Source organism: Eschrichtius robustus, chromosome 9 (genome assembly GCF_028021215.1).
Source record: "Eschrichtius robustus isolate mEscRob2 chromosome 9, mEscRob2.pri, whole genome shotgun sequence".
In the NCBI taxonomy this organism is placed as follows: Eukaryota; Metazoa; Chordata; class Mammalia; order Artiodactyla; family Eschrichtiidae; genus Eschrichtius; species Eschrichtius robustus.
Window position 1 is genome coordinate 31,470,015 of NC_090832.1, and position 14,354 is coordinate 31,484,368.

The 14,354-nt window shown below is 34.2% G+C and overlaps 1 protein-coding gene across 1 annotated transcript in view; it reads right to left on the minus strand.

The window, feature by feature from the left end:
* The window catches only part of ENPP1 (ectonucleotide pyrophosphatase/phosphodiesterase 1), a 67,313-nt gene that overhangs the window by 11,534 nt on the left and 41,425 nt on the right, over window positions 1-14,354 (minus strand). The window contains exons 8-19 of the mRNA XM_068550980.1: window positions 14,090-14,209; window positions 12,907-13,016; window positions 11,465-11,530; window positions 11,086-11,158; window positions 9,825-9,933; window positions 8,714-8,845; window positions 6,572-6,603; window positions 5,680-5,807; window positions 4,349-4,418; window positions 3,396-3,483; window positions 1,756-1,925; window positions 862-913 (exon numbers count right to left, since the gene is read on the minus strand). Of these exons, the coding sequence (XP_068407081.1) occupies window positions 862-913; window positions 1,756-1,925; window positions 3,396-3,483; window positions 4,349-4,418; window positions 5,680-5,807; window positions 6,572-6,603; window positions 8,714-8,845; window positions 9,825-9,933; window positions 11,086-11,158; window positions 11,465-11,530; window positions 12,907-13,016; window positions 14,090-14,209 (1,150 nt within the window). The remainder of the gene's footprint in view (window positions 1-861; window positions 914-1,755; window positions 1,926-3,395; window positions 3,484-4,348; window positions 4,419-5,679; window positions 5,808-6,571; window positions 6,604-8,713; window positions 8,846-9,824; window positions 9,934-11,085; window positions 11,159-11,464; window positions 11,531-12,906; window positions 13,017-14,089; window positions 14,210-14,354) is intronic.

Below are 14,354 nucleotides of genomic sequence, written 5' to 3' on the forward strand. Positions count from 1 at the left end.
TGAATTTAATTCTTATACAGCCCTAAGAATTAAGGTTATATGCCCATTTTATAGATGAGAAAACAGCAATTTATAGGGAGTAAATGCTTTTTCCATGGACATACGGTTCCTAAGCTCATATTCAAACCCATATCTACTCAGTTCCAAGGTGTCACTTTTCACCACAAAACTTGGCCACCTTGGGGCCATCAGAGATTTCTCTAATCTGAACATTTACAGAGATTTTATAAAGAGAAGTTCTACATGAATAGAACTTCATTCATATAAATGAATGCAGAACTTCATTCATTCTGCATATATGAATGCATAATTCACCTTTTTATTCCAGCAAGAAAAAGCTGTGAGCCAAGTAACTTAAGGATCAGAGACTGTGTCAAAGTGATGCTAAATATCCACATTTCATCAGCTGCTTGCATATTCTTAATTTTCATTCAAAAGTTATGAAGAAATAACTTTAGATAAATAAATCAATTTATACTTCCTTATAATTAACTAAGAATTAGGTAAGATAGAAAGCTAATGGGTATTTTAAATGGAAATCTGAGGATCTATTATTATAATATTGTATAAACCTATAAATATCTTCAAAATCTCAAAACACTCCACTAAGTTCATAAAGAGTGATTCAGCTTCCACTAATTATATTACACGCTGTTTCCACTGTAAACATGCTTTCTTTCCTTATGACTAATAGTCTAGACTATCAAGCTAAGAAATCTCTCCGGTTCATCAGGTCGTCCTCCATTACTACCTTATTTTGTTGGTATTCTCAAACAATGACCCAAAAACTAATTCTGTGGTTCACATTGTTGAGAAAAAGCTTGCTTCCACATCCCAGGCTCAAGACTAAGCATGCCTTACCTTCTGCCATTGTCAGATTCAACTGTGTCTGAAAATCCACAATTGGCAAAATCTAAAAAATTAATGATACAATTTTTAAGGACTGAGAAACACGCTTTCATTTTGTAATAAATGAATTTTACAGTTTAAGTATTCCACCACAGAACAAAGATAAATTTAAAATCATTTTGTGCAAGTGAAAGTTATTTTTTTTGAAGAAGAGATAAAAGAATAGGGATAATAGTTGCAAAAAGACAAAATTGCTAGCATAGCATAACACAAGTCATCGAAAACGAGAATGTAATTGCTGCTTTATAATTCTTATCTCTACTCTAACAGTCTTTTTACAAGTCTAAATTAAACCTAAAACAGAATGGAAAGCATAAGATAAACTACTCAAATGTCCATTTTTATGGACACTATCAATTTTGTTCATAACTTGTCATGTATTTTCATCTCCTTACAACAACTGTATATTAAGATAGGAGTAAAAAACGAAAAGTGTCATAAATCCATTTCATGCCAAAAAATGATATTTTCCCTCTAAATTTAAAATAGGTTGGGATGTATTTTAGAAAAGGAATATTGTGATTGGTTCATAAAAGACCTCACTGCTAGGATATCAGCACGGATTCTGGGATTCAGTACATTTCAGGACTCAGCTAGACCTCTCCCAGCCTACAGCCAAATCAAGTCTCGACACAGGGGGATAAAAATAGAGTGAGAGTGCAAAAACCCGGAGCAGGAAAAATAAATAATAAAAAGGTCGGCATGTGTCACTGGAATTGAAAATAAATATATGTTTACTCCCACTCATAAATTTTAATTTAATCATTATGTATTTCTACAACATATGCTATGCAGAGGGTGTTAAAAAACCATACCCACTGGGCTAAACTTCTTGGGACTACTTACCGAGGGATCACACAAGCAATCGAGGCTCTCCCTGGGGGCTCTTGTGAAGGGGCACTGGACTAAGGAGCGGAATTCTCTGGGATGCTTTGGGGTATAAACAGGATTCTTTAGAAGGTGGTTAAGGCTTCCATGAGTTCCATTATTAGGAGCTGGTGTCAAATTCAGTAAATCTGCATAATTTCAAGAATGGTAAATAAAGATTTACTTAGAAATTTCAAAACTAAATAAATAGTAGACTTGAACTATGAATTTTATCTTTTAAAGCCAAATCTATTTAAGAGTCCTTAACTCTTTACCTAAAATAAAACTATAAATCTGTCTCTCTTGGGTTGTAGAGTATTTATGACCATGCTATTCTCAGTGGAAATACTGATATGCATGCTGTACTTCTCTATAAAAATTTCTAAATTTTAATGTATACAATAAATATAGTTATCTCCTGTTGAATGCTTATTATATGCCAATCAGTATGCTAATATATTTTTCTTACTTAATCCTCAAAACAATTTAATAAGTTATTGTCAATATTTGGTAGATGAGAACAGGCAGACCTCGTTTCACTGTACTTCATCTTACTGCACTTCAGAGACACTGCATTTTTTACAAATCGGTTTGTGGCAACCCCACATTGTCAGATGATGGTTAGCATGTTTTAATAATAAAGTACTTTTTAATTAAGGTATGTATATTGTTTCTTTAGACAGAAGCTATTGCACACTTAATAGACTACAGTATAATATAAATGTAACTTTTATATGCACTGGGAATCCAAAAAAATAATGTGACTTGCTTTATTACAGTCTTCACTTTATTGCGGTGGTCTAGAACTGAACCCGCGATTTCTCTAAGGTATGCCTGTAACCAGAGTGTTTAGCTTAAGATTTCAAGCTACTAATGGAGTAGACCTAGGATTCAAAACCAGCTCTGTCCAAGTCTAAGACTCACGCTCTTAATAATAATGATGGCAAACACTTATACAGTAAAGCGCTTACTATATGCCAGGCACTGTTTAAGTGCTTTAGGATATATTAACTCATTTAAGTGTACAGGCTCTCACTAAAATAATTATACTTAGAACATATTTAAGGTTTTACAAATGCCCAGTATTGTTATCAGAAAAAGGAAGTAATATTTAAAATGCAATACTCAACCATAAAAGTACTAATTTGGAAGGTACAGAGTAAACTAAGAACATAGTCAATATGTCCTCCTCCATTTCTATAACCTTGACATTGCCATCAATTCAACTATTATTGCTACCAGAGGATCCACCTGTTTTGCCTTCCTTTCACAACCCCAAACTCTTTTCTCTGGCTTCCACCCTGATCTGGTTCAACTGTCATCTAATGAAGTCCAGGACCTGGCAAAGTACTGGGCGCTTGGGATGTACAGACCTCCCTACTCTGAGTGTTGTACTTTACCACTGTGCAGTCTAGTGGAAGGAACAGGTCAGTCATCAGATGATTATGTTCTGCACATTTTTTCAATGACTCTGGGTCAGGAAGAAGAAAGGTGGAAATATAAGGGTCTGTCTTGCCATATCATCACTTCCAGAAAGGTGCCCAACATGTGACCTACTTTTCATAATCCTATTCCAGCTCTGTGTTCAGAAGGGAGAAAAGATGCCTGTTCACACTTACCACACATTAAGTTATAGACTTCAATATTTTCAAAGGAGTCAACTTCAATGCCATGCTTGAATCCAGGTCCGTAGCCAATAAAGAGGGCCTACGTTGGCCAGAAAAGAAACAGTTTATCTACTCATTTCAGTTAGGTATGGAGTTGGTCACCAAAAAGGTATTTTATATCTTCCCCATTGTACATATATAAACTGGTTATATTAAGGTAAGTGGAAAAATACTGTGCCCAGCGGACTTTCTAGGATATTATTTTAACCCCTGTTGTACTTTTAATCTAAGGACATCTAGGTTATTTTTCTTAACTGCATTATAATTCCTAACGTGACAATCAGAACAGAATGATGATGAAATCTTTTTTCAACTGTGAAATGGGATCTAAACCTCATTCTTCCCACCACACACAGTGCCATACGGATCAAATCAGAAAATTATTATGAGTATATTTTGAAAATTTTAAAGTGCTAGGTAAGTGGAAGGCATTATTATTTTTGGGGCGGCCGCGCTGCGTAGCTTGTGGGATTTTACTTCCCTGACCAGGATTGAACCCAGGCCCTCAACAGTGAGAGCACGGAGTCCTAACCACTGGACCACCAGGGAATTCCCGGCATTATCTTTATTTAAAACATAACTATGATATCTTTTCACCTATTAAATTACCGGCTTTCATTTACTGTGGAGCAACATTCTTAATGAAGCACAAATACATACAAAATAATTATTAGAAATTTAGTATGAGGTATAAGTAACATTCATAAAATATGAATATAAATATTTAACAAAATTCTATTAATTTATTTAATGTCCAAATAAAACAGCTATATGAAACTAAAAGCTTCATTAATTCTCATTCGAGACATATAATGACAGTCTATGATTTTAAGTCTAAAACTTTATATATCAGTTTTTTCTTCAGATATAAACTATAATTTTTACTGTATACTAGGTTTACTCACTTGCATATTTGAAAATGCATTGTCAGAGCCGTGAAATCCACCTCCACAATATTTCCTTTCTGAAGGATTCCTAATTTTCACATAATATAAATTAACAATGTAAAGTCCATTCATAAAGCAAAACTGACAATCATGACATTATTTCCATTAATAAAGAGTAACTATTCTTTAATATTCAATATTTTTCTTTAATACTTTTGTACACTTTTTAATATTCTTTGATCAAAAATAAGTAACTATTGTTAAGCAAATCAAAAAAAAAGTAAATAAAACCACTTGTCTTTGAAAAGCATTAAGGGGCAGCCACGTTTATCTTTCATTTTGTAGACGAATCAATTATAAGCAATACGGTATAAAGGAGAAAACCATTAGCATGGTTTTGAACCCTAACCATAATATTTACTCAGCTGTGACTTTGGCAATTTAATTATCTTCTCGTGGTTTCAATTTGTCATGCTGGGTTTATAAAAATTAAATGGTTTGTACTAAAGAAATGTTTAGAACACAGTAGATGCTCACTAATATTAGTTCTCCCATGAAGGTAAGGACCTCCTCTTCTTTCATATTCTTTTGCTAAACACTGAAAGCACAGCTCTCTAATAAATGAGAGACAGTGCAATTCTGTTGACTGAATTCTGGTTCCCTGCTTACGTTTTGCTGGACAGAGGTATTTATCAGCCCTGGCTTCCTGGCAACCATACAGAGTTAATGATCAAGTTTTGAGATATTAACAATACGAACCATCCAAAAACTTTGCTGAACACACCAATAAACTGAGGTTTATTAATGGACTAGGATAACAAGAATGAAAAAACAGCTTTGTCTAATGAAGAAGGTAATGGCTCATTATTATAAAGAGTTTTGCCAATTATTTGTTAGACTCTGAAGGTATTATTAGGCAAAACTGTAACATGCAGAAGACATACAATGGCAAGTGGTTACACAAATGTGGAGCATAAGAAATAATCAAGACAGATGTGAGGGGACAGAGCAGTGGTTCTCAGCTGGAGGTGACTCCCCTCCCCAGGGGGCTTCAGGCAATGTCTGCAGATATTTTTGGTTGTCACAACTATAGAAAAGGTGTTTTTTCATCTAGTGAGTAGAAGCCAGGGATGTTTTCAAATATCCCACAACAGACAGGACAACTCCCCAACCACAAAGAATTATCTGATCCAAAATGTCAATAGGCCAAGGTTGAGAGACCCTGGGATAGAGTGAAGAGAATCATATTTGTAGTTTTCATATAACGACATCATTGGAAAGGGCCCAATGGTTACCTTGAATTACTACAAGATCAAGCTAAGTTTACCTGGGAGATTGTCAGAACTTACAATGCAAGTTGCCACTGAGGGTCCAAATAGAATGTCAGGGGCTCAATCCTGTCACTTTTGGCGAAGTGCAAACGCTTGGGTAAGAAATGTTTCAGGTAAGGTATGAAGTGCTGGTTTGGTTCCTGGCACTGAAATTGTAGAAGGCAAAGAAACACCATTATTTCCATATTTTCTTAAGTGTAAACTTCCCTTGAAATTGCTTTCTAATGCCATATGAATTTTTTCTCACAAACATTTAATCAGTATGCCCAATAAGTCACAGATGCAAATAAACTGAGTTCTTACTACCTATATAAAGTACAAGTTGAATATTCCCAACTATTGAATGTTCTTATTTTTATAGAAAAATCATAATTATTACATAAGAGTCCCGGGATGCTTAGATTGAGTCACTAGTTTGCCTTTGTGTTACTACTGATGATCATATTTTCAAACACTCTTATAACAATTTTAAGAATTTTCTTTAAAATTGTAAGAATTTTCTATCAAGTAAAAAAATGTAGCATAGATAATAAATCAGCACTAGGACAAAAACTTATTTTAAAAAATAGGCATAAGAAAGACTGGTAGAAAATATATCATAATGCTAACAGTGTTTATGGTAGTACAGCTATAGGGTTTTCCCTTCTATTGTTTTCAGTTATTTCTTGTACTGTCATATAAATTTAACAATGTCAATAGATAAATAAATTCTTAAAATTTAAAAAACCTACATTATTGGGGTTTGTCCTTAAAGATCTTTAAAAACTACAGAGCATTTAAATGTTGGCCCAGATACTCAAAAAATTAGATTAAATTCTACAATCCCAAGAACAAATACTGAAACTTTCTTCTAAATATATTTTATACAAAACTAGTAATAACAAAGTAATGGGGGAAAAAAGATACTCACAGAAAGGTTTTTGGCGATGCCTTCATAATTAACTGAAGGGGGGCAAAGATAAGAATTAATAGTTGAATGGTATGTTACCATTAGAAATAAAAATAATACAAAAAATATATAATGTCAGACTCAAACCCTATATTTAAATACCAAAGCTGGTTTCAAACAGATCATTTAAATCAGGGGTCCCCAACCCCCAGGCCACGTACCGGTACTGGGTACGCACAGCAAGAGGTGAGCGGCGGGCTAGTGAACAAAGCCTCATCTGCCGCTCCCCATTGTTCCCCATTGCTCGCATTACCACCTGAACTATCCCCTCTCCCCATCCATGGAAAAATTGTTTTCCACAAAACCAGTCCCTGGTGCCAGAAAGGTTGGGGACCATTGATTTCAATTATTATATACTAGCCATTGACAGGAATAAGACAGATCTTTAGGAACCAACCAACCTCTACTACCACCATGCCTGTGAAATTATGTCCTATTGTCAAGTGAAAAGGCAAGTTATAGAACATCAATTTATCCATCCATCTGTCATTCACATGTGTGTCCATTCATCCATCTGCCTGTCCATCTGCCTATACATCCATCTGTCTCTCTATCTGTCCATGCATCCAAATATCTACCCATCCCTCTATCCACCCATCTAGATCCTGTATAATGTCACTTTGTAAAAATAAAAATGAATGTGTTTTACATATACATAGCAAATACCTGGGAAGACACATCCCAAATCTAAGTATTTATCTCTAGAGAGAGGAACTGAGTTGTGAATTAGGGGGATTTAGGGTGGAAAACTATTACTTTTTACATACTTTGATATTCAAGGATAATTCCAGAATTTCCAAATAAGGACATAGGGGAATTTAGAAGTGAGGGCAAGTAGAAGAGCTTTGAAACTGAATTTGCACAGCAAGCCCACAGTGTACTTACTTAGTGTACTCTGTGCTGCAAACAGTAACTGCCTAGCTCCCTACGATTCTTTTAGCTATACTTTACATAAGTTTGAGAAAATTATCCAGATAAAAGAATATGTACTGTATATATATTTTAATGTATGAATGTAGATACAGAGATATGTAATTTTTACTTTAAAGTGGGAAACTTAGGGGCCTAATTGAGATAAGGGTGTGGCTAAGCTTGGCCATCCTATCCTAAACATCTCTGGGGACTGCCATTGCCTGTATAGTTTTATAACAGGTTTTGTAACAATCATGTACTACTTTAATAAATTTTTTAAACACTAATTAAAACTTGTTATTGTACAAGTTAGAGTCTGTGCTTTGGGTTACTATGTTAATATACTGGCATAACTATTTTCCTGCAGGGAAATCTACTTCTTCTCATGAACATTCAACAGTATCTACTGAAACATATAGCACTGCATATACCCAAACCTAATCCAATGCTGATGACTGCCAGAAAAGCTCTTTTCTCTTTCCATTTCAAAGGTAATTGTAACAAAAAGATAAACAAAACTGCCCTTAGTATTTGAGAATTACCAAGGATGGTAATCAAAGAGGGGTACAATAGAGGTGCAATCAGTTCTGAAATAGGCTTGACTTTCAAAAGAATGAATATTTAAAATTTCTTGGTAGTTTAGTTTGAGTACAACATGGGGTCAAGAGAGAATGTGAAATTTCTTCTTCTCTGTTCAAAAAACACTTTCTCATTGTTTTTTGGAATAGTTTAAGAAAGTCATTTCTGAGAACAGAAATTAGTTGCTTATAGAATTAATCATCTCTGCCAGCATTCCTCCTCATAATGGAATATTATCCTATAACATCTGTAAATTATTTTAATGAAATGACATTAATCAAAGTTGAATAAATGTAACTGAACTTTTCTCTTAAGTTTTTATTTTTCTAGTACAAGTGATCTTGAACCCAACACAAGCAAAAGACACAACAATAACATAAAATTGTACCAAGTTCATCAAATAATATTCTTAGCCATGAATAACAGATAAGCGGTTAGACTTGTGCCCTCCCATCTAGTTCCATAAAATCCCTTTGGGTGCAAAAGATCAGCTCTGGAGATTTAATCATGAAAAGGAAATTAATTGATCCCCTTTAATTTAGAGACATAATGATTCTGAGGAATGTATTGTGAATATAATCATATTCAAAATTAGCACAGAGATACACTTACATGAATAGTATTTATCTGGTACATCAGAGGGTCTCAATCGAGCTGCAGGTCCATATATAACTTTAACATTTTTAATATCCCCCAGATATTTACTCAGATACACATATTTCTTACAACTGCCTTGTTCCATGCCTAGGAGAAAAAAATCCCCAAACATGTTACAACTATAATAAAAAACATTTAACATGTAGGACAGAATTTCTTTTACTTCCAGAATTTAAATCAATAAACATGAGGTCAGCACTCATGACAGTTGAACATCTAATAGGTAAGACACAGAATTTCATGTATATCTACCACGTCACTTAAAAAAAAATCTTTTCCCTTTCCTTCATCCAAAATTAGTGTTTCTTCTTATTTATATATTACAATATCTTTATGTGAGTGATGAGGAATATCACAGTTTTAGACTGAATATGAAAGCGTAGTTACTTTCTCAGAATCACCTAGCATATTAACTATGAGTATAAAACTCTCAACCTCATTCCAGGACTGGGGGCTTCTTTAGGATACAGCTTCTTAGGACTGTTTCTAGAAATAGTTTTCAATAATTATTTTTGAAGCAAACAATAATAACAACAACAAAAAACAAACAAAAAGAACCTCTTTCCTATTTTCTTGTATATACATCGCTTTTACAGTCCCAAGGCTATACACATACATGTTCTAAAGGTCACAGTAAGTAAAAGTTAACTTAAAATATTGCCAAAATTAATACATACTGCTTTTAAAAGTCAGCTTTATCATGCTAGAGAAAACAGAAGCAGCACATAATAATCTATTCAAATTACACCTAAAATTTTGAGAGTAGATTTACCAAAATTTAATGTTAAAAAAATTGTTTTAACTCTCCAAATTCCTGGTGTAAGCCCTCCCCAAATCAGGAGATGAGTGCATTGTGCTTAATAGGCTCTTAGGTTTCTGTGAATTCTACGTTTCACTTGTGATTTGCATTTAATGTAGTATTTTCTAAAGGCTTTCTACAAGAAATCACATTTAAAAGAAAGAATTAACTATAAAAGTCAGAGGAAATAATAAAACAATAATCAATCGAGTAAACTTCTGGGGGCACCATTTAACCTGAAGGAAAAATGATGCAAATTCAGGTTACCATGATCTGAGATAAGGATGAGGTTCAAGCATCTATGCAAGTTCAACTCTTTTAGACCATCCATCAGCATGCCAACCATGTTGTCAACCCTCTGCAAAGCTCTGATGACCTAAGAAAGGGAAACAATCTCATGTCACGCAGTTAAAAGTATTCATGAAATGCTTCTTATAGTTCTATGTACTTAATTTTTTAAAATTAGAACTTCTAGGAATACAACCCATTGTTTCCATACAAACTGTATTATTTTGCATATGAATATCACAAGGACACAGAAGGGCGCATGATTTTGGCAAATTACCTCTGGCTCTTCTCTCCTCCTCTCTCCGGGCAAAACCACCGGAGGCAAATTCTTGTGCAGTTTTGCCTGTGTTTTCGGTACTGTATCAAAACAGTCTAACCTTTATCTATAGTCTGTGTATTTCACTGTATTATGAAACAAGCTCTTTCAACATGATCTTTCTTTCACTCAAAGATATCCAAGCAACATGGATTGGAATTTTTAAGTATGAAGATAAAGTGGGTTTCGACGAGCCAATAATACTAGCGTTTAACTGAGTTTATAAATTGATGAATATGATTTGAAAAGCGACGGGCTCGACCTTGAATGAAGATGAAAGAGAAAAGCAGGTACTTTGGTAAATCTTTAGTGAATAGAAAAAATAGCACTGGTCTTAAAACTTATGTGATCTGATAATCAATTACAAAATGATCCTTAGACTTACTTGTAGCCAAACTGACCTAGACACGGGTCTTAGTAGTGAAAGAATAAAAATTATACTAGCATCTGGCCAATTGTTCAAACCAAGATAAGAACTACAAGAAACTTCCATTTGCCTAATTATGACATGGCCGCATTGACGGCCACACATCTCCCACCTCTAAGAAGGAGCATTTCTACTTAGCTGAAGGACAGAATCAAAGCAAGGGCATGTGGGTTGTTAACTACACTGAAGTTACTGGAGATCGGTTTTGATGGAAAGAGTACAAAGGGTGGAGTGTGACAGGTCTCATTTGACATTGAAAATATAGAATTTAACTCATCATTGGTTCAATTTAGCACTGTAGATAGTGTAAAACAAATCAATGCTTCCAACTCTTTTTGATTAAAGTGCATCTTTTGGTTTAATAGAACTGTTCTTAATACTCACTCTTTCCAGAAATCATGGATTCCTATAGAATGGTCTAGAAACCTGCTTCAAAGCAAGTTTCAGTTAGATATTACCAGGTTTAATGACGTAATCACTGATAAAAATGTACTTACTTCACTGCTGACTGGTCCATAAGAGTGACCTGAAGAATCTGGTTCTTCTAAATACAGAGTGTAAAAGTGTGGTCTAAATCAAACAGTATCAAAATGTAATATTTTACGAACACATTGTAAAACAGAATAGAAAGAATAATTCAACAACTGATAGTGAATAAAGGTTATACAACACTGGGGTAACATTTCTAAAATTGCTGAGAAATAATTTACATGTTTAGAGTTCTTCAAAATGTGGCTGTAATAGGGCACTAAAGAGTTCATTTGGATATAAAACATCATAGCCAATAGCAAAGTTTTCCTGTCGTCTATTTAAAATATTCTGGCATTTTTATAAAACAAAGGAGTATTTTATGACAGAAATTAATCGTCTACATACCTTTCATCTTTAGGAAGCTGCAGCCACTTAAGAACAGCTAAAATTCTTTCTTCAAATGGTACTGAACTAATATGAAAGATAAAATGAAAACGAATCTGTGACAACTGTTTGGGTTTAAGATATAAATGTGTGTCTCACTGAAAATTGCATTCAGAGAGACTAAAACAATTCAAGGCATCAAATGTGTTCCAAGCAATGTAAGAGTTTCACCTGAAAACTTAAAATTGTTTTCCCGACAAAGAAACAAACATTAAATTTTTCACATATGCAAGTTGTAGCCAGGTTTAAAGGATTTGCTTCCTATACTCCACCTGAGGATCTTACTCCTGGACCCGAGAATAGCAATTGCTAAGGCATGAATAACCCATGTGTCAATACACTCTTCAAAGAGGACCTCATGAAGAACTCACTCATTGACGACTCTTAGTAAAATTGGGAAGTGGACACCTAATGAGCAGACAGTTCTCCAGGCAACAATTTCTGGGCAGAATTAATGACACCTTCCTGTGGGCACAGGATTTTGCTTACAGGTCTCCATCAGAGTGCTTGCCCAACCCCAAGTACACTTAGTTGTACCTTGAGAAGGTCTCTATCAGACCCTGAGAAGCCAGAGAACATATATCACTACTCTTCAAATCCCCCAGGCCTAGCACAGTGCCTGGCACATAGAATCTCAATAACCATCTATGGAATGAAATTAACGGCAAATAACAAGTTGCTCGTGTGAACCATAAGGAATAAACAACAGCATAAGGTCACCAAAGAAAATCATTATGCATTTCTTGTTTGGAATTTATGAACTTTTCCTTTCGTCCCTCAAATACATTATCGTATTGATTTTATGACATAAGTTTCCCAAGTGAAAGACAAAATTATTTTGCTATTCTCCCTAAAATGATCCAAAGAGAGTTTTCCAGAAAAAAGTTTCTGTTTTTTTCGTGGTACCTCATGGATTTTGAATATCACAGGGAGGTCACTCCAATCAGTTCTCACATTAAATGGAACGTTTAACAAAGTAATTTGAAAATGCAAATCCAGGGGTGCCATTAATATCTTCTTTTAAATAATATTTCCAGATACCAGAGAGTCACTCCTACCTGTGTCCCTTTAATACTTTCACTTCCTTCTCCTCGTTCTTTCTCCCTAGAGTGAAAATGTGCAGGACCTCTACTTTCACCAGGACTTCAATTCTTATTCCTGCCCAAAGATCTGAATGCAAATTCTAACATGTTACCAGTGCTTTCTAGAAAACCTCCAGGAAAAAACTCGTCATAGTTTTACTGTCTATCTATCATCCATCTAAAACTCTTTGAGACAGAGTTCTTATTCTGACAGGTCTCATTTTTCAAACAACATATCATTCAAACGCTAGAACTCAGGCTATGATAAGAAAATAAACAGTTCTATGTTATAGGTCCTAGAAAAAGTACAGCTATACATACCCATTATACATCTTATAGATGTCTGGGAAAATTCCATTAATTTTCACATCTGATCCTGGCCAAAAAAATGTGCCCGTCTTCAGGCCTTGATATTTAGCTGTAAGCCAAATCTGGGGAAGCCAGTGAAGGAAAGTTAGGAAATTATGCAAGCATTCATTTCTTAGGAAACCATGTGTTCATGCAACACCAATGCTTTCCTCCCAAATGTTAGAATGTTTTTGACATTAATAAGCTCCAGCAGTTAGACTACAAAATAACAATGTAATATGACTTTGAACAGCAGCAAAGAGAAATTAAATAATCAGAAATTAAATTAACCTAAAAAATATGAACAGTTGATAACTCCTGCAACTTTTATAGTCATACTTCTACTTAATAGGTTCCTTCTTAAAAGAAGAAAAATTCATGAAAGGAAAAAGAAAAGAAAAATTTACAAATATACATATCTTTAACATACTGACATTTTTGCTTATGTAACTAACATTTATTAAGCACTTATTATTGCCAATTACAGTTCTAAATAGTATTCCTATAAGCATCCTAGATTATTAATTCAACTAATCATCACAATAACTCTATGAGGTAGTTAACAGTATTTACAGTATTATTTACAGTACAGATATGAGAAAATTGAGGCACAGAAAGAATAATTTACCCAAAGTCACACAGCTTTAAATGTCAGAGCTAAAATTTGAATTTATAACTTGCAAATGCTCTTCTCCCCCCAAGAGGAATATCAAGACTATCCAAATAGACCTTATAGAATTGTCGTGGCAATTTATAAAAACTCAAAAGGAGAACACATCTAACTCACAATCAGAGAGAATCTTCTAAGTTAACAAATGCAAACAAAGTCAAAGTTTACACCTGTAGAAACCGTTAGCTTTGTGTAGATCAAAATATTACCCCCAGACTACTGCTCTTCGCTACTAGGACAATAAGGTAAAATCAAGCAGAAAAGAAAATTGGCTCAGCATAACCCAAACCCCACTCTGGAATAAACTACATAATGATACAAGCTATATTTAGAGTTACCTGAATTCATCTCTGTTTGCATAAGGATGGCACAAAACATAGTAAATTAAATGAGTTATTAAAAGCTCCAGGGAATCTGGTATTTTACTCTGATAGAAACAGATGAGAATAATAAAAATAATTTTAATAGCGAAAACAAACAACTCACTGGTTCTCCTTTGTACCACTCAGGATTAAATTTCTCTTTACTTTTAAGTGCAAAGTAAGCATTCATTTGGGGATCATACATTTTATTGTCAATGAGGCCATGGGATTCTGGATAAAGTCCCTAAAAAATATAAAATACAAGTTTTATGCAAGTTTTAAAGTTACAGAACAAAATCATCAAAGAGAAATAGACAACTTAAGCTACACGGAACTTAACCCAGCTTAAGGAGAGAAGAACAAAACAATGGATATTGTTAAAACACAAC